We start from the raw sequence: 20,134 nt of genomic DNA, 5'->3' as shown, positions 1-20,134 counted from the left end.
AGTGCCAGCCTAAATAACCGTGTTTGCTTGTGCTGAGGAGGAGGCCCTAGTTGGGGTTTTGGGGAAATGGTTTCTGCTGACCTTGGACACCACCAACAGTGGAGTGGAATCGGATATTTCTAGGATATGAAAAAGTGTTGTAAATTCCTGTACTCAAAAAAAGCCCTGCCATTATTTTCCTCTGTTAGTTTTTAAAAAAAATCACTGTCAGTGGATGACACGAAGATTAGTGGAGTTGCTGAGGATGGAATGAAGATTAGTGGAGTTGCTGAGGATGGAATGAAGATTGATGGAGTTGCCGATCGTCCCGGGGATTGTCAGAGGATACAACAGGATATAGATAGATTGGAGACTTGGGCACAGAAATGGCAGATGGAGTTAAATCCGGACAAATGCGAGGTGATGCATTTTTTGGAGGATCAAATTTAGGTGTGAATTATACTGTAAGTGACAGAACCCTTAGGAACATTAACATACAGAGGGATCTGGGTGTGCAGGTCCACAGTTCCCTAAAAGTGGCAACACAGGTGGCCATGGTGATTAAGAAAGCATACGGCATGCTTGCCTTCATCAGCCAGGGCATTGAGTACAAGAGTTGGCAAATCATGTTGCAGCTCAATAAAACCTTGGTTGGGCCACATTTGGAGTATTGCATGCAGTTTTGGTCACCACACTACCAGAAAGACGTGGAAGTTTTGGAGAGAGTGCAAAGAAGGTTCACCAGGATGTTGCCTAGTCTCTGTTGGCTATGATTAAACTAGGATTGTTTTCTGGAAAGACCAAGGCTGAGGGGAGACCTGATAGAGGTCTACAAAATTACGAGAGGCACAGACAGGGTAGATAGTCAGAGGCTTTTTCCCAGGGTGGAAGTGATCAGTACAAGGGGGCACAGGTTCAAGGTGAGAGGGAAAGTTTAAGGGAGATGTTCAGGGGAAGTTTTTCATGCAGAGAGTGGTGGGTGCCTGGAATGCGCTGCCAGTGGAGATGGTGGAAGCAGGCACATTAGCAACATTTAAGAGGTATCTGGATGCGTACAGGCATAGGGAGGGAATACAGGGATACAGACCGAGTAAGGGCAGAAGGTTTTTCTTTTCAGTTTAGTTAGGGCATCATGATCAGCACAAGCTTCGAGGGCTGAAGGACCTGTTCCTGTGCTATACTTTGTTCTTTGTTCAAAATGAGAAACATTGAATTGGTTTTGTTTTAATCTTTACCAAGTTTCTACAATCGGCACGGTGGCACAGTGGTTAGCACTGGTGACTCACAGCGCCAAGGACCCGGGTTCGATTCCTGGCTTGGGTCACTGTTTGTGTGGCATTTGCACATTCTTCCCATGTCTGCGTGGGTTTCCTCCGGATGCTCTGGTTTGTGCTTCCTCCCACAGTCCAAAGGTGTGCAGGTTAGGGTGCATTGGCCATGCTAAATTCTCCCTCAGTGTACCCGAACAGGGAACAGTGTGGCGACTAGGGGATTTTCACAGTAACTTCATTGCAGTGTTAATGTAAGCCTACTTGTGACACGAATAAATAAACTTTAAAAACTTTAAAAAAAATATTTTTGAGATCTTATATCTGTAGCCTTGTGTCGCACTACATTCAAGGTGCAGATTATAGTTCCACAGTAGCATCAAGTCACATTGCTCAAGGATGTATGCCCCATCTTTCTCTTGGTTCTATGTACTTTGGCCAGATTCTGTCCTGTGAAATCCATTCAGTCTATCAGTTCGATACCAGTTTCCATGCCCCACATGAGCATCCTCCAGCCTTTTTTTATCTAACCCCATCAATATATCCTCTTCCTTGCACCATCATGTATCTTTCCCTTCCTCAGAAAGGCATCTGTGCAATTTGTCTTAAATGCTCCCTGTGGTTCCATATTGTTTTCACCTTTGAGGTGGAACACTTGCTCCAGAATTGCTTGTTGAATTTACTCGTGACTGACTATCTTACCCCTATCTGGCCCACAGGTGGAAGCACCTTCTCCTTGACTGCCAATCAAACTATTTTGTCATTTTAAAAGATCTCTATCAGTCACATTCTTAGTTGTCCCTTTCCTCAAGATAAGAACCTCGGGGTGATTTAGTCGCTGTCCTATTTTCTGGTCTGGTAGAGTGGTCATGTTACCGGAATAAAAATAGTCAAATAATGCAGAGTACGTGGTTTCAAATCCAACCCATTGATATTTTTTTAAAAAGAGAATGATCTGTCAATCGAAAACTCAAATCAGTAGGAGTCGTGGAGTTGTCTAATTAGCGTATAAACCTGAAAGGTCCACTAATTGAGGAATAAGATGTATTGATGGGGTTAGATGAAATAAGATGGGATGATGCTTGCATGGAGCATAAACACCAGTATGGATCTATTGGACTGAATGGCCTGTTCTGGCCAATATGTGACTCCAGCTTCACACAAATGTAGTTGACTCTGAAGTGCCCTCCAAAGTGGTCTAGAAAGTCAGTTATATCAAACCACTGTAGTTGAAGGCTCAGCATTACTTCCTTGAGGAAAGTTGCCTTGGGAAATAAATGCCAGCTTGCCATTGATGCCCACACCCTGAGAATATGTAATAGTAAAACAAAAACATTCTGCCCCAAGACACTTTGTTGTTCTTGAACCCGGGTCAGCTGACGCTGTGGACAAAGACACTCAAACTCTCAAATTATTGTACAACAAATCTCCTTTATAATACTGTTACTGCAACATTACATCAGGAATCAAACTTCGTTATACAGAAAGTAACGAACCTCTGACCTACTGTGTTATACACACAAGTATTCACAAGGCACCAGAACGTTGCAAAATATCCAAACTCACGAATTGGACTTAAGAGATACAACCCATGGCGAGGTGAACTGATCAGGTTCAATGCTGATGGTTTTTGTTCAGCTTTCTCCGACTCCCAGACTCGGGGTCATGTTTCTACAGTGGTTAATTCTAGGTCACTGCTGCCGATCTCTTTTTGTCTCTCCTTGGAGATCCTGCTGGTACTGATCATGCTTCCAGCCATGTACTCCAAGGACAGCTGCTAATCGATCACTGTCATTTTGGTCATGAATACTAAGAGTCGTGCCTCTGTCAGGGGGTTGTAATTCCCTCAGGAACACACCAGGATCTTTGTTCAATCACTCTACATTCAAGGCATAGCAACAGCCACTGTCCAATCAACTCCTGTGTTCATTCCACAGCTGCACATCCTGTTCTTTGCTGCTCCCACAGTCCTTCGCTTGATACAGAGTTATCAAATTCAACCATCAATCTTTGCTGGTGTCTTCACTTTGCTGGTGTCTTTTTATGAATGTCCGTCAGGCTCCAGTTTGGATTTCTGTTTGGTCGTTCTGAATCAGGAAGTGAATGAGCGAATCCGATTGATTCTTGCCTCCCATGTTAATGATTAATTTCCCACTATTTTTTGGGCAGAAATTTATTTTAATCCTAAAATGTAATTCATTGGATTCCTCTGAAACTTTCCCATTTCACAGGGAGGTCTCACCAGCCTATCTACCCAAAGAGTACCAGACCTAAAGTTAGCATAGGATGATGGCAACAAGCTTCGAATAAAGTTGGACCAAAATGGCCAAGATCAAATTACTTTAACAACCTCCTGATAATTCAGTGTCACCTATCTGTTGGGTTGAATGGCTTGTTCCTGTACTGAGTCTATATCTAAGCAACATATACATTTCAGAATTGTCTGCAAGGATTACCGAGTGCAGTTGAATCAAATTTGTGATTTCTGAACTCAAATTCGGTCAAGATTTAAGTGGAACCTCTGACTCTATGACTCTAAATGCCGATGTATAATTTCTCATTTGCCCTATGTTCCTTGACGATTGTTACATATTAACCCACTGCTGAACCTGGATAATGACTCCGTTGAAGTCGGAGATGTGCCAAGTGAACTTCCCAACAGCTACCTGATGTGTATCTGTGAACAGACACAGAAGAAGAAGGACCACGTGAAGCAAGGAGTTCAGATCGGGCTTGTGGTAAGAATCCCTTCACAACAAATGTATCCAAATATAAATTGCTTCTGAAGTTACAAATGTACGCTCGAGATATAAACACTAACCCAGACTGGCGTTTTGTGCAAAACGTGTTTTATGTCGTTGGTGGAAGTTAATATCTGTAAGGCATACTTGAAGGAATTATGGATTAAGATTTAATTTTGTGCTGGGACTCTGTGCAATGCCTACATTCATGCGAGAACCCAAAATTAGGAGCTGTAGATATAAACTTTATCTGGTTTAATGTGGCATTTATTTGTTCAGGTAACAGTTTAGTTATCATGTACAAACACTTCCATTTCTCCATGTGTTCCTTACCTCCTGGAAAATTGTCTGTAGTTGTCCTTTATGACCTTGTTGCCTTGTTCTAAATTCACTAATTTTATGCATTTAATTATTACATTGTGCTATAATTTTAATGATAACAGTAACCGTTCGCGATTCCTCAGATACTGAAGCAGTCCATGTTCAAATGCAACAGGATCTGGACAATATCCAGGCTTGGGCTGACAAGTGGCAAATAACATTTATGCCACACAAATGCCAGGCAATGACCATCACCAATAAGAAACACTAACCATCGCCCCTTAACATTCAATGGTGTTACCATCACTGAATCCCCCACTGTCAACATCCTTACCATTGACCAGAAACTCAACTGGACTCACCACATAAACACAATGGCTACAAGAACAGGTCAGAAGCTAGGAATACTGCGACGAGTAACTCACCTCCTGAGTCTCCAGAGCCTATCCACCATCTACAAGGCACAAGTCAGGAGTGTGATGGAATGTTCCTCACTTGCCTGGATGGGTGCAGCTCCAACAACACTCAAGAAGCTTGACACTATCCAGGACAAAGGAGCCCGCTTGATTGGCACCACATCTACAAACATTCAATCCCGCCACCACTGATGCTCAGTAGCAGCAGTGTGTACTATCTACAAGATGCACTGCAGCAATTCACCAAAGATCCTAAGACAGCACCTTCCAAACCCATGACCACTTCCATCTAGAAGGACAAGGGCAGCAGATACATAAGAACATAAGAAATAGGAGCAGGAGTAGGCCATCTAGCCCCTTGAGCCTGCCCCGCCATTCAATAAGATCATGGTTGATCTGATAGTGGTTTAGTTCCACTTACCCGCCCGCTCCCCATAACCCTTAATTCCCTTATTGATCAGAAATCTATCTACCTGTGACTTAAACATATTTAACGAGGTAGCCTCCACTGCTTCAATGGGCAGAGAATTCCAGAGATTCACTACCCTCTGAGAGAAGGGGACCAATATCCTGGGGGGTAAATTTGCTAAGGCCATGCAGGGAGGTTTAAACTGATTCGGGGGGGGGAGGGATCCTGAGTAGTGGGGCTGAAAGTGAGGGATGCATGGATGGGGACTGCAATGCACGGCATTGCAGAGGTGGGGTGGAGCAGGGTTTGAAATGTGTATACTTCAATGCCAGGAGTATTCGCAATAAAGTGGGTGAACTTGCAGCGTGGATCAGTACCTGGGACTTCGATGTTGTGGCTATTTCAGAGACATGGATAGAGCAGGGGCAGGAATGGATGCTGCAGGTCCCGGGGTTCAAATGTTTTAGTCGAAGTAGGGAAGGAGGTAGAAGAGGGGGAGGGGTAGCATTATTGGTCAGAGATTGTATCACAGTGTCAGAGAGGAGGTTTGATGAGGACTTATCTGTTGAGGTAGTATGGGCGGAGATTAGAAATAGGAGAGGAGAGGTCACCCTGTTGGGAGTCTTTTATAGACCTCCTAAAAGTTCTAGAGAGGTTGAGGAAAGGATTGCGGAGTCAATCCTGCTTAGGAGTGAAAGTAATAGGGCAATTGTTATGGGGGATTTTAACTTGACTAATATTGACTGGAATTGTTATAGCTCTAGCTCGTTAGAGGGGTCAGTTTTTGTTCAAAGCGTGCAGGAAGGTTTTTTGACTCAGTATGTAGACAGGCCAACTAGAGGTGAGGCTATATTGGATCTGGTGCTGGGAAATGAGCCAGACCAGGTGCTAGACTTGGAAGTTGGTGTGCATTTTGGTGATAGTGACCACAATTCGGTTACGTTCACCTTAGTGATGGAAAGGGATAGGCATGAACCTCGGGCCAGTGGTTTTAGCTGGGGGAAGGGTAATTATGAGGCTATTAGGAGAGAATTAGGAAACATAGGTTGGACTAGGAGATTACAGGGACTGGGAACGTCCGACATGTGGAGTTTTTTCAAGGAGCAGCTACTGCGAGTCTGTGATAGGTATGTCCCTGTCAGGCAAGGAGGAATTGGTAGGGCTAGGGAACCGTGGTGCACCAAAAAAGTTTCTTTGTTGGTTAAAAAGAAAAAGGAGGCTTATGTTCGGATGAGACGTGAGCACTCGGGTAGTGCACTAGAAAGCTTTAGATTGGCTAAGAGGGAGTTGAAGAGCGAGCTTAGAAGGGCTAAAAGGGGACATGAGAAGACTTTGGCGGATAGGGTTAAAGAGAATCCTAAGGCGTTCTATAGGTATGTCAAGAACAGAAGGTTGGTTAGGGCAAGTTTAGGGCCAGTTATAGATGGCAGAGGGAAGTTATGTGTGGAACCGGAGGAGATTGGTGAAGCATTGAACCAATATTTCTCTTCGGTGTTCACGCAAGGGGACATGAATATAGCTGAGGAGGACACTGGGTTGCAAGGGAGTAGAATAGACAGTATTACAGTTGATAAGGAGGATGTGCAGGATATTCTGGAGGGTCTGAAAATAGATAAATCCCCTGGTCCGGATGGGATTTATCCAAGGATTCTCTGGGAGGCAAGAGAAGTGATTGCAGCGCCTCTGGCTCTGATCTTCAGGTCGTCGTTGGCCTCTGGTATAGTACCAGAAGATTGGAGGTTAGCGAATGTTGTCCCATTGTTTAAGAAGGGGAACAGAGACTTCCCCGGGAATTATAGACCGGTGAGTCTCACTTCTGTTGTCGGCAAGATGTTGGAAAAAATTATAAGGGATAGGATTTATAGTTATTTGGAGAGTAATGAATTGATAGGTGATAGTCAGCATGGTTTTGTGGCAGGTAGGTCGTGCCTTACTAACCTTATTGAGTTTTTTGAGAAAGTGACCAAGGAGGTGGATGGGGGCAAGGCAGTGGACGTGGTATATATGGATTTTAGTAAGGCGTTTGATAAGGTTCACCATGGTAGGCTTCTGCAGAAAATGCAGATGTATGGGATTGGGGGTGATCTAGGAAATTGGATCAGGAATTGGCTAGCGGATAGGAAACAGAGGGTGGTGGTTGATAGTAAATATTCATCATGGAGTGCGGTTACAAGTGGTGTACCTCAGGGATCTGTTTTGGGGCCACTGCTGTTTGTAATATTTATTAATGATCTGGATGAGGGTATAGTTGGGTGGATTAGCAAATTTGCTGATGACACCAAAGTCGGTGGTGTGGTAGACAGTGAGGAAGGGTGTCGTAGTCTGCAGGAAGACTTAGACAGGTTGCAAAGTTGGGCCGAGAGGTGGCGGATGGAGTTTAATGCGGAGAAGTGTGAGGTAATTCACTTTGGTAGGAATAACAGTTGTGTTGAGTATAGGGCTAACGGGAGGACTTTGAATAGTGTGGAGGAGCAGAGGGATCTAGGTGTATGTGTGCATAGATCCCTGAAAGTTGGGAATCAAGTAGATAAGGTTGTTAAGAAGGCATATGGTGTCTTGGCGTTTATTGGTAGGGGGATTGAATTTAGGAGTCGTAGCGTTATGTTGCAACTGTACACAACTCTGGTGCGGCCGCACTTGGAGTACTGTGTGCAGTTCTGGTCCCCACATTACAGGAAGGATGTGGAGGCTTTGGAGAGGGTGCAGAGGAGGTTTACCAGGATGTTGCCTGGTATGGAGGGGAGATCCTATGAGGAGAGGCTGAGGGATTTGGGATTGTTTTCGCTGGAAAGGCGGCGGCTAAGAGGGGATCTTATTGAAACATATAAGATGATTAGAGGTTTAGATAGGGTGGATAGTGATAGCCTTTTTCCTCTGATGGAGAAATCCAGCACGAGGGGGCATGGCTTTAAATTGAGGGGGGGTAGTTATAGAACCGATGTCAGGGGTAGGTTCTTTACCCAGAGGGTGGTGAGGGATTGGAATGCCCTGCCAGCATCAGTAGTAAATGCGCCTAGTTTGGGGGCGTTTAAGAGATCCGTAGATAGGTTCATGGACGAAAAGAAATTGGTTTAGGTTGGAGGGTCACAGTTTTTTTTTTAACTGGTCGGTGCAACATCGTGGGCCGAAGGGCCTGTTCTGCGCTGTAATGTTCTATGTTCTATGTTCTATGTTCTCAACTCTGTTCTAAACTGACTCCCCCTTATTTTGAGGCTGTGTCCTCTAGTTCTTGTTTCCTTTCTAAGTGGAAAGAATCTCTCTGCCTGTACCCTGTCGAGCCCCTTCATTATCTTATATGTCTCTATAAGATCTCCCCTCAGCCTTCTAAACACCAACGAGTACAGGCTCAATCTCTCCTCATAAGCTAACCCCCTCATCTCTGGTATCAACCTGATGAACCTTCTCTGCACTCCCTCCAAGGCCAATATATCCTTCCGCAAATAAGGAGACCAAAAGTGCACACAGTATTCTAGTTGCGGCCTCACCAGTACCTTGTGCAATTGCAGCAAGATCTCCCTGCTTTTATACTCCATCCCCTTAGCGATAAAGGCCAACATTCCATTTGCCTTCTTGGGAACACCACCACCTGCAAGTTCTCCTCCAAGCCATTCACCATCCTGACTTGGAAATATATCGCCGTTCCTTCGCAGTCGCAGGATCAAAATCCTGGAACTCCCTCCCTAATGGCATTGTGGGTCAACCCACAGAACATGGACTGCAGCAAATCAAGAGGCAGCTCACCACTACCTTCTGAAGGGCAACTAGGGATGGGCAATAAATGCTGGCCGTCCAGCAATGCCCATGCCCCACGAATGAATTTTAAAAAATGATCTCTACGCTGAAAGGACACAGTGGCACAGTGGTTAGCACTGCTGTCTCACAGCACTAAGGACTTGGGGGTTCAATTCCTGGCTTGGTTCACTGTGCAGAGTCTGCATGTTCCCCCTGTGTCTGCGTGGGTTTCCTCTGGGTGCTTGGGTTTCCTTTAGTGGCCAAAGATGCATTGGTTAGATGGATTAGCCATGATAAATGTGTAGGGTTATAGGGATAGGGCAGGGAAGAGGCCCTGGCTAAGCTAATCTTGTAAGAAGTCTCACAACACCAGGTTAAAGTCCAACAGGTTTATTTGGTAGCAAATACCATAATCTTGTCAGAGAGTGGATGCAGACTGGATGGGCCAAAATGGCTGCTTCTGCACTGTAGGGATTCTGTGATGACTTGCATTTATATATAGCCTTTCATGACCTCAAAACATTCCAAAGGACCTGGGTTTCACTCCTGGCTGTACATCTGCACATTCTCCCCGTGTCTGCGTGGGTTACCTCCGGGTGCTCCGGTTTCCTCCCACAGTCCAAAAGATGTGCTGGTTAGATGCATTGGCCACGCTAAATTCTCCCTCAGTGTACCCGAACAGGCGCCGGAGTGTGGCAACTAGGGATTTTCACAGTCACCTCATTGCAGTGTCAATGTAAGCCTACTCCTGACACGAATAAATAAAATTAAATACTTTTGGTGTGGTCACTGGTGGAGTGTAGGAAACAGGGCAGCCAGTTTGCTCACCGCTGAGTTTGAACACAATCTAATGCCCATTTCTGCTGGCAATTTTCTCCTTCAATGCTTCTCACTACTGCAGAAACTAACTTCTAAAATTCATACCGGATTGCGTGTTTTATTTGATGCTTACTAAAATCAAGTAAGAAGTCTCACAACACCAGGTTAAAGTCCAACAGCTTTATTTGGTAGCAAAAGCCACTAGCTTTCGGAGCGCTGCTCCTTCGTCAGGTAAGGAGCAGCGCTCCGAAAGCGAGTGGGTTTTGCTACCAAATAAAGCTGTTGGACTTGAACCTGGTGTTGTGAGACTTCTTACTGTGTTTACCCCAGTCCAACGCCGACATCTCCACATCATTACTAAAATCAAAACATTAGCATGTCAAATGGAACGGAGAAATTTTGCCATCATTGCGGATGCATCAGTACAGCTAGAGATGGGCTAAGGTACATCTTTGCCAGCATTATGAATAGCATGTGGAAAAGGTTTTTTTAAAAAAAAGAACCTGAGTTACAAGAAACTTTTTCTTATGTTTGCGTGGCCACTAGATGGCAGCAAAAGGCAACAATGCCCGAGCAAGCTCGTCCATTAATTGATGGAACAGTAGGACACTTCCAGCAAGGAGGTCTTCTACTTAATACACAGTCCTGTTGTAACAAATGTGCAATTCATGACCGGTAGCGGTAACTGTTTAGCTATGTTATATATTCTTTTGAATAGGGCAGTTTTCCTCACTGTGTTAACTGACTCTTCCGGGAAACAAATGATCCCTTGTACAAATCCAAGTAGTGTGGATCCTGGAAATCTGAAATAAAAAAACACAAAAGTAGTCAGAGAGTTAGTGAAGAGAGAAACCGAGTTAACATTTTAGGTCAATGATCCTTCAGAGCTGATCGAGGTGAAACGTTGACTTGGTTTCTCTACCCACAGATGTTGTGGGACCTGATGGCTAGTTCCAGCATTTTCTGTTTTTATTTATCTCGCTTCTTTGCCAGAAGTTATTGAATGGACATAAAGGCCGAAACTCTGACACCTCGTCCGCCACGGGATCGGAGCGGGCGAGGGTCCGACGACGGAAATCTCTGTTGACCTCGGGCGGGAATTTCCGGTCTCGCCCGAGTGAGGCAGTAAAATCCCGCCTGTGGTGTATTTTCCTGCTGGGAGTTTCTCACGCGTTAGTTTTAGGAATTGGTAAAAGGTTAAGGGCATAGTTTACAATCATATACCAGAGGCTAGATGGCCTACTCCTCCTATTTCTTATGTTCTTAAGCTTTTTCTTTTGTTCAAACGCAAACCGGTTTTAACAGTAAGTGTTCTGTTCTGACATTTAGAAGGTTGTGGAGGCATTATGGGCTGGATTTTACTGCCAAAATAGTGGTGAGATAAATGGCACTCCCCATTTTTTATGTGTAAATGGGACAGATGTGCAGTTAAAGGCATGGGACACAAATGTGCAATTTAATGCAAATATCCAAAGTTGTCAAATGCTCTTTCTGCCGTTACTAAACTTGCCAGAGAAAGTTAAGTCTTGTTAAAAGTGTGAATAGCCTTTTAATTGTTAATCGCTGCCAATCTCCTCTCTGGTACTGAATATTAAATATTAGTCATGTGGAGACTCATTTCTTCAGGTATTAATTGGTGTCAGAGATATTTTGCAATGTCAAACAAAAACTACACATTTTAAAACTCAAAGGGAAGTGGCAGTGAGCTAAACACTGAATAAAAGCAAATTACTGCAGGTGCTGGAATCGTTGGCAAAGGGTCATCTGGACTCGAAACGTCAGCTCTTTTCTCTCCCGACAGATGCTGCCAGACCTGCTGAGATTTTCCAGCATTTTCTCTCTTTTGGTTTCAGGTTCCAGCATCCGCAGTAATTTGCTTTTATCCACATTTTAAATCTCTCTCTTTCTGACCCCTTTCCCTCAATCATCAAATTATAATAGAATCCCTACAGTGCAGAAGGAGTCCATTCGGCCCATCTAGTCTGCAGCGACAACAATCTCACCCAGGCCCTATCCCATAACCCCATGCATTTACCCTGCTTATCCCCCTGACACTAAAGGGCAATTTAGCGTGGCATAAGATGGGAACAGAAACTGTCAGGGAAAGGCACTGATGAAAAGTGGAACTTTTTCAAGGAACAAATACTGAGTGTCCTTGATAGGTATGTCCCTGTCAGGCAGGGAGGAAATGGCCGAGTGAGGGAACCGTGGTTCACAAAAGAGGTGGAATGTCTTGTGAAAAGGAAGAGGGAAGCTTATGTAGGGATGAGGAAACAAGGTTCAGATGGCTCGATTGAGGGTTACAAGTTAGCAAGGAATGAGCTGAAAAAGGGGCTGAGGAGAGCTAGGAGGGGACATGAGAAGTCCTTGGCGGGTCGGATCAAGGAAAACCCCAAGGCTTTTTACTCTTATGTGAGGAATAAAAGAATGACCAGGGTGAGGTTAGGGCCGGTCAAGGACAGTGGTGGGAACTTGTGTATGGAATCAGTAGAGATAGGCGAGGTGATGAATGAATACTTTTCTTCAGTGTTCACCAAGGAGAGGGGCCATGTTTTTGAGGAAGAGAAGGTGTTACAGGCTAATAGGCTGGAGGAAATAGATGTTCGGAGGGAGGATGTATTGGCAGTTTTGAATAAACTGAAGGTCGATAAGTCCCCTGGGCCTGATGAAATGTATCCTAGGATTCTTTGGGAGGCGAGGGATGAGATTGCAGAGCCTTTGGCTTTGATCTTTGGGTCCTCGCTGTCCACGGGGATGGTGCCAGAGGACTGGAGAGTGGCGAATGTTGTTCCTCTGTTTAAGAAAGGGAATAGAAATGACCCTGGTAATTATAGACCGGTTAGTCTGACTTCGGTGGTTGGTAAATTGATGGAAAAGGTCCTTAGGGATGGGATTTACGACCATTTAGAAAGATGCGGATTAATCCGGGATAGTCAGCACGGATTTGTGAAGGGCAAATCGTGCCTCACAAATTTGATAGAATTTTTTGAGGAGGTAACTAGGTGTGTTGATGAAGGTAGGGCGGTTGATGTCATATACATGGATTTTAGTAAGGCGTTTGATAAGGTCCCCCATGGTCGGCTTATGATGAAAGTAAGGAGGTGTGGGATAGAGGGAAAGTTGGCCGATTGGATAGGTAACTGGCTATCTGATCGAAGACAGAGGGTGGTGGTGGATGGAAAATTTTCGGACTGGAGGCAGGTTGCTAGCGGAATGCCGCAGGGATCGGTGCTTGGTCCTCTGCTCTTTGTGATTTTTATTAATGACTTAGAGGAGGGGGCTGAAGGGTGGATCAGTAAATTTGCTGATGACACCAAGATTGGTGGAGTAGTGGATGAGGTGGAGGGCTGTTGTAGGCTGCAAAGAGACATAGATAGGATGCAAAGCTGGGCTGAAAAATGGCAAATGGAGTTTAACCCTGATAAATGTGAGGTGATTCATTTTGGTAGGACTAATTTAAATGTGGATTACAGGGTCAAAGGTAGGGTTCTGAAGACTGTGGAGGAACAGAGAGATCTTGGGGTCCATATCCACAGATCTCTAAAGGTTGCCACTCAAGTGGATAGAGCTGTGAAGAAGGCATATAGTGTGTTAGCTTTTATTAACAGGGGGTTGGAGTTTAAGAGCCGTGTGGTTATGCTGCAACTGTACAGGACCTTGGTGAGACCGCATTTGGAATATTGCGTGCAGTTCTGGTCACCTCACTATAAGAAGGATGTGGAAGCGCTGGAAAGAGTGCAGAGGAGATTTACCAGGATGCTGCCTGGTTTGGAGTGTCGGTCTTATGAGGAAAGGTTGAGGGAGCTGGGGCTGTTCTCTCTGGAGCGGAGGAGATTGAGGGGAGACTTAATAGAGGTTTATAAAATGATGAAGGGGATAGATCGAGTGAACGTTCAAAGACTATTTCCTCGGGTGGATGGAGCTATTACAAGGGGGCATAACTATAGGGTTCATGGTGGGAGATATAGGAAGGATATCAGAGGTAGGTTCTTCACGCAGAGAGTGGTTGGGGTGTGGAATGGACTGCCTGCAGTGATAGTGGAGTCAGACACTTTAGGAACATTTAAGCGGTTATTGGATAGGCACATGGAGCACACCAGGATGGTAGGGAGTGGGATAGCTTGATCTTGGTTTCAGATGAAGGTCGGCACAACATCGTGGGCCGAAGGGCCTGTTCTGTGCTGTAATGTTCTATGTTCTATGTTCTAATCCACCTAACCTGCACATCTTTGGAGTGTTGGAGGAAACCGGAGCACCCGGAGGAAACCCACGCAGGCATGGGAAGAATGTGCAGACTCCACACAGACAGAGACCCGAGCCAGGAATCGAACCCGGGTCCCTGGCGCTGTGAGGCAGCAGTGCTAACCACTGTGCTGCCCCAATTATTCTTTCCCTCCCTCTCTTTCTATATTGAATTTGGCATTGAATTTGCCCACTTTAATTTACACTTTGTTTCCCATCGTATGATTTTCTCAACCCTCCAGTCTGATTGGGGATGCACAGTTTGTTTACTATGTTGGGTCAAGTCCCAGACGGCGACACGATCATCTCACATTTTCAGCATGCACAAATTGTAAAGATCTAAATCTAAAGGTGTAAACTAATTCATGCCAGAGTCTGCTCGATGCAAAATCTGGGCCTGTATATTTGAATTCAGCCCTCGCTCAGTCATTGGGATTGTGTTGTACAGTAACAGTGAGACAATATTGTGCGCACTCAAGGAATTCTGTGTCTGCTCTTTCAACCCATTTAAAATAAACAGGGTAGTGGCATGGTTAATGTAACTGATGCAGGGATTTTATACTGAGGTGTTAAAACGCTCTCTGCTCATCGCCATCGCAATTTGAATTCTGCTGTGTCTTGTGATGTTCCTTTATTTATCTCCTTCACTTTGACCAATGAGTGTAGGTGGTGATGAGGACATTGATACAGAATTTCCACATTCCTGAAAACACACAGTTCTTGGCAGCTGCAGCGCACACAGCAATACTTTTTTAAAAATCCCAAGTAAACGTGAACTCGTCCTCCCAACAAAACTCCAAATACACCGCCTGGGGTCAGTATTTACTCTTCACAATGGACAGGAGAACTCCCCACAACAGCCAGGAAAGAATTAGCAGTTAAAAAACAAAAAGATTACTGGTATTAGATTCCTACAGTGCAGAAGGAGGCCATTCAGCCCATCAAGTCTGCACCAATCCCATCCAGGCCCTACCCCCCCACCCCCAATATATTTACCCCAGCTAGTCACTAAGGGACAATTTAGCATGGCCTAGCCACCTAACCCACACATCTTTGGACCGTGGGAGGAAACTGGAGCACCCGGAGGAAACCCACGCAGACACGAGGAGAACGTGCAAACTCCACACACAGTGACCCGAGCTGGGAATCGAACCAGGGTCCCTGATGCCGTGAGGCAGCAGTGCTAACCACTGTGCCACCGTGCTGCCCTATTGACAAAGTAGACATGGAAATGGCTTTCCCTCTTGTGGGTGGGTCTGGAACTGGTGTTGGGAGAGGGGAGGTGGGGTTCGCTGAATATTTTAAAGGCGGTGATAGATTCTCGCTAGGTAAGGGAATCAAAGGTTATCAGGGGTAGATGGGAATGTGGAACTTAACGCAAACCGACCAGCCGTGATCTTATTGAATGGTGGAGCAGGTTTGAGGGGCTGAATGGCCTACGGCTGCTCCTATTTTGTATGTATGACTTAACGTGCCCAATCCCATCCTGTGTGCGCCTGCTGCCATTTTTCTGGTTGTATGTTGCCTGTGTCCCACTCTCCAGAGGTGGGGACCCCTTGTTACGTTACTTAAATCAGATTCCCACAGTCCAGTTGGGAACCTGATTGAAATTTATTGCTGGCTGGCCATGTTTCCCTGGTGCCATGTTTCCAATCCATGTTGGACTGGGGTGGACAAGGTGAGAGATCACACGGCACCAGGTTATAGTCCAACAGATTTATTTGAAATCACTCCACCTGATGAAGGAGCAGCTCCGAAAGCGTTTGATTTCAAATAAACCTGTTGGACGATAACCTGGTGTCGTGTGACCTCTCATCTCGCCAGTATTGGTGCTGGGTCACTGTAACTCCACAACCCCCAGCACACACGGCAAACAGATCCGTCCTGCTAACTTCAGGGTGAAGTCGTAGTGAGGCTTTAAATGTAGCTCCGCTGGTGGTGATGTTTGCTTTAGTTTTAAATTGCTGTGGATTCAAGCCCCCAGGCTCGCACTCCAGTGCGGTGTGGATGGAGTGCTGCTTTGCAAGTGGTGCTGTCTTTGAGGCGTTCAACCTGACCAACATCTGATGGTCAATCAAGATTCCACGGCATGTTTCAAAAAGAAATCTAACCGTTCTGGTGCCTGAGTCAGTGTTCCCCTTTCATCAGAACTGATTAAACAACCATTCATCTAATTGCAGTTTGTGCAGCCTTACTTAACCTTTATGGTGGCACAGTGGTTGGTGCTGCTACCTCACAGCGCCAAGGACCCAGGTTCAATTATGGCCTCGGGTCACTGTGCGTGTGGAGTTTGCACTTTCTCCCAGTGTCTGCGCGGGTTTCCTCCGGATGCTCCGGTTTCCTCCCACGGTTCAAAGATGGGTTAGTTGGATTGGCCATGCTCAATTAACCCTAGTGTCAGGGGGATTAGCAGGGTAAATGTGTGGGGTTATGGGAATAGGGCCTGGATGGGATTGTGGTTGGTACAGACTCGATGGGCCGAATGGCCTCCTCTGTACTGTAGGGATCTATGGATCTAACAGTAACTTCAGGAATAGTGAGTGAATATGTACAGAGTGATTAGTTTCTTTTTCAGAAATCAGTAAGCAATTTGTCAGCATCTCTGGGCCTTTTGGATAAGTTGAAGCTCAGATCAAGTATTTAAGGGGGTGTAATGCCGGCTCCTATCAGCTTGGAGCTTGTTGATCGAGCACAAGACAGGAAGTGGGGAGCCTGTCTTGTCAGCTTGGATCTGTAATGTCTCTGTTGTAGGGACTTTGATTGGACTTTAATTGGATTTTGATTGGGTAAAACTAAAAAAAACTGTCAACATCTTTAAAATTTAATTTTTAGAAAATGATTACTGTTAAATTACTCTTATGTAATATCATGAGAGAACTCTGGTAGATTGGCAGATTAATGTTTCAACCAGAATGGGGTCTACCTTATTGCAGTAGAGTATCTTCCTCCTCTCCCTGCCCTTGTGATAGCCAAGTTCCGCACACATGAGGACGGCCTAAACCGGGATCTTGGGTTTATGTTACACTATCAGTAACCCCCACAGCTTGCCTCCTGGACTTGCAGAATCTCACTGGCTGTCCTGTCTGGAGACAATACACATCTCTTTAACCTGTGCTTAATGCTCGCTCCACTCACATTGTCTGTATCTTTAAGACTTGGTTGGCTGTAGAGATTCGCATTCTAATCGGTATTCTGTAACTTGATTTTGTGTCTCTGTATGCCCTGTTTGAGAGCAGATATCCACTCCATCTGACGAAGGAGCAGCGTTCCGAAAGCTAATGGCATTTTCTACCAAATAAACCTGCTGGACTTTAACCTGGTGTTGTTAAAACTCTTACTGATGATACAGTGCCCAGAGCTTGGTACAACAATGCCTTGCACATGAGGCTGAAGACAATAGAAGTGGAGAAAAAGATCTTATTAACTAGTTAAAGTTTATGTATTAGTCACAAGTAAGGCTTACATTGGCACTGCAGTGAAGTTACTGTGAAATTCCCCTGTGTTACTGTGAAATACTAGAGATGGTGAACAAATAATACGTTTGAGGATGGACTCCATTAATTCTATTGACTGTCCGAGTAGCTTGCCGGTTACTCTGCTTAGCATGTTACAGATTCTGTTGGTCCCACGGGCAGTTTCTCCAGAGGAATGTAGATCCGCGTTTGGTTTAGAATTTTGCAATCCCTCAATTCAATGATTTTGAAAATATTTTATAGAATGCTCGGTAGATATAGAGAAAAATGGTGCATGTTGTGTTTTTCCTTTTAAAAAAAATACAGTTTACTATTCTCGATCCTTTAAGTCCAGTTGCACTGCTTAGCTGTTTAAAGTAACAGCTGCCATTTACATTTATGACTGTTTTGACTCAATTTTTCACCTAGCTGAAAGGGGTAAAGACATTGTTAAAGTCCCTGTAACCATTACCTGGTATACCTGTACCTGATGTTTCGATTCTGAATGACCACAGGTGATCTCCAATGAATTCCGGTTTGTTAACCCCTTCCCATTCCTTCCCATTCCTTCCCATCCCCTCCCCCCCCACTCGCCTCGTATTTCACATCATTGCGCATTGCGTTTACCTGACTTGCTCGGAGAAGAGCATCAATCATCGGAGTTGCACAATCAAAGTTTTAAAGTTTATTTATTAGTGTCACAAGTAGGTTCACATTCACACTGCAATGAAGTTACTGTGAAAATCCCCTAGTCGCCACACTCCGGCGTCTGTTCGGGTACACTGAAGGAGAATTTAGCATGGCCAATGCACCTAACCAGCACGTCTTTTGGACTGAGAAAGGAAACCGGAGCAAACCTACGCAGACACTGGGAGAACGTGCAAACTCCACACACAGTGACCCAAGCTGGGAATCAAACCCAGGTCCCTGGTGTTGTGAGACAGCAGTGCTAACCACTGTGCTCCTGTAGATTTTACTTCTTGTACAGCTCACATGCAGATGAAATGTACTACATAAGGGGCGGCACGGTAGCACAGGGGGCGGCACGGTAGCACAGTGGTTAGCACTGCTGCTTCACAGCTCCAGGGTCCCAGGTTCGATTCCCGGCTCGGGTCACTGTCTGTTTGGAGTTTGCACATTCTCCTCATGTCTGCGTGGGTTTCCTCCGGGTGCTCCGGTTTCCTCCCACAGTCCAAAGATGTGTGGGTTAGGTTGATTGGCCAGGTTAAAAATTGCCCCTTAGAGTTCTGAGATGCGTAGGTTAGTGGGATTAGTGGGTAAATATGTGGGGGTAGAGCCTGGGTGGGATTGTGGTCGGTGCAGACTCGATGGGCCGAATGGCCTCCTTCTGCACTGTAGGGTTTCTATGATTTCTATGACATACTTGGGGGATTATGTTGCAACATGTCAGTAGAATTTAGAAGATGGGTTTTGCTTGCCACTGTTCAGTTTCACAGCTCAAAATGTTGATTTGAGTAGAGTTATAGTGGGGAAGGAAAGAAAAAGAAACAAGAAGAAATGTTGCGATGGGCGGTAAATATCATGGCAGCTCCATGGCTGAGGAATCATGGATCTTGTCAGGCCTATATTTAACCTGTTAAGGCTATTGTAGAGATTCTGATCCTGGGAGTGGGTTTGAGTCAGTTTGGGCTTGTAAACTATAATTTATAATTAATACCTTTCCTTATTGTGAATAGCAGTTCAGTGTAATAGATTTAGATTCGTGTGATCAAGAAATTACTAAATCAGTCAGTAGTAAAGAATGTTAATAACTGAAAATGAATTTGGACACGAGGCCAAGTTCGATCTTTGATAAGGTGCCACAAAAAAGGTTAGTGCACAAGATAAGAACTCATGGTGTTGGAGGTAGTGAATTAGCACGGATAGAAGATTGACTCATTATTAAGAAATTGGGTCTGGATCAGTGGATCATTTTCAGGTTGACAAACTGACCAATTCAGTTTCACAGGGCCTCAGCTATTTACAATTTATGTTAATGACCTGGATGAATGTACTGTGTATATTTATTAGTCACAAGTAAGGCTTACATTAACACTGCAATGAAGTTACTGTGAAATTCCCCTAGTCGCCACACTCCGGCGCCTGTTCGGGTCCATGCACCTAACCAGCACGTTTTTCGGACTGCGGGAGGAAACCGGAGCATCCGGAGGAAACCCACGCAGACATGGGGAGAACGTGCAAACGCCACAAGAACAGTCACCCAAGCCAGGAATCGAACCTGGGTTCCTGGCGCTGTGAGGCAGCAATGCTAACCACTGTGCCACCCTGCCACCCACCATTTTCAGTTATTAACATTTTTCACCACTGACTGATTGATTGATTTAGTAATTTCTTGATCTCACAGTGTACAAAAGTAGGTAGGAAGAAAAGTTTGTGAGGAGGATACTGAGAGCCTGCAGAAGGATGTAGACAGGTTAAACAAGTGGGCAACATTTGGCAGATGGAGAATTAAGGGGGAAAATGTGATGTTATCCACTTTGGTAGGGAGAATAGAAAAACATACTATTTATATGGAGAGAGGTTTGCAAAGTGCTGTGGCACAGAGGGTGTCCTTGTATATGAATCACAAATGGTTAGCATGTTGGTACAGCAAGCAATTAGGATGGCAAATGAAATGTGGATCTTTATTGCAAGGATGGCAGGGACCCGTGTTCAATTCTGGCCTCAGGTCAGTGTCAATGTGGAGTTTGCACATTCTCCCCTTCTCTACGTGGGTTTCCTCCGGGTGCTCCGG

General features: G+C 45.0%; 1 protein-coding gene across 1 annotated transcript in view; it reads left to right on the top strand.

The window, feature by feature from the left end:
* Nucleotides 1-20,134, top strand: part of msh3 (mutS homolog 3 (E. coli)) — a 278,450-nt gene that overhangs the window by 19,654 nt on the left and 238,662 nt on the right. The window contains exon 6 of the mRNA XM_078213881.1: nt 3,845-3,985. Coding sequence (XP_078070007.1) covers nt 3,845-3,985 — 141 coding nt within the window. The remainder of the gene's footprint in view (nt 1-3,844; nt 3,986-20,134) is intronic.

Source organism: Mustelus asterias, chromosome 6 (genome assembly GCF_964213995.1).
Source record: "Mustelus asterias chromosome 6, sMusAst1.hap1.1, whole genome shotgun sequence".
Classification (NCBI taxonomy): Eukaryota; Metazoa; Chordata; class Chondrichthyes; order Carcharhiniformes; family Triakidae; genus Mustelus; species Mustelus asterias.
This window is presented reverse-complemented; position numbering and strand designations above follow the sequence as displayed.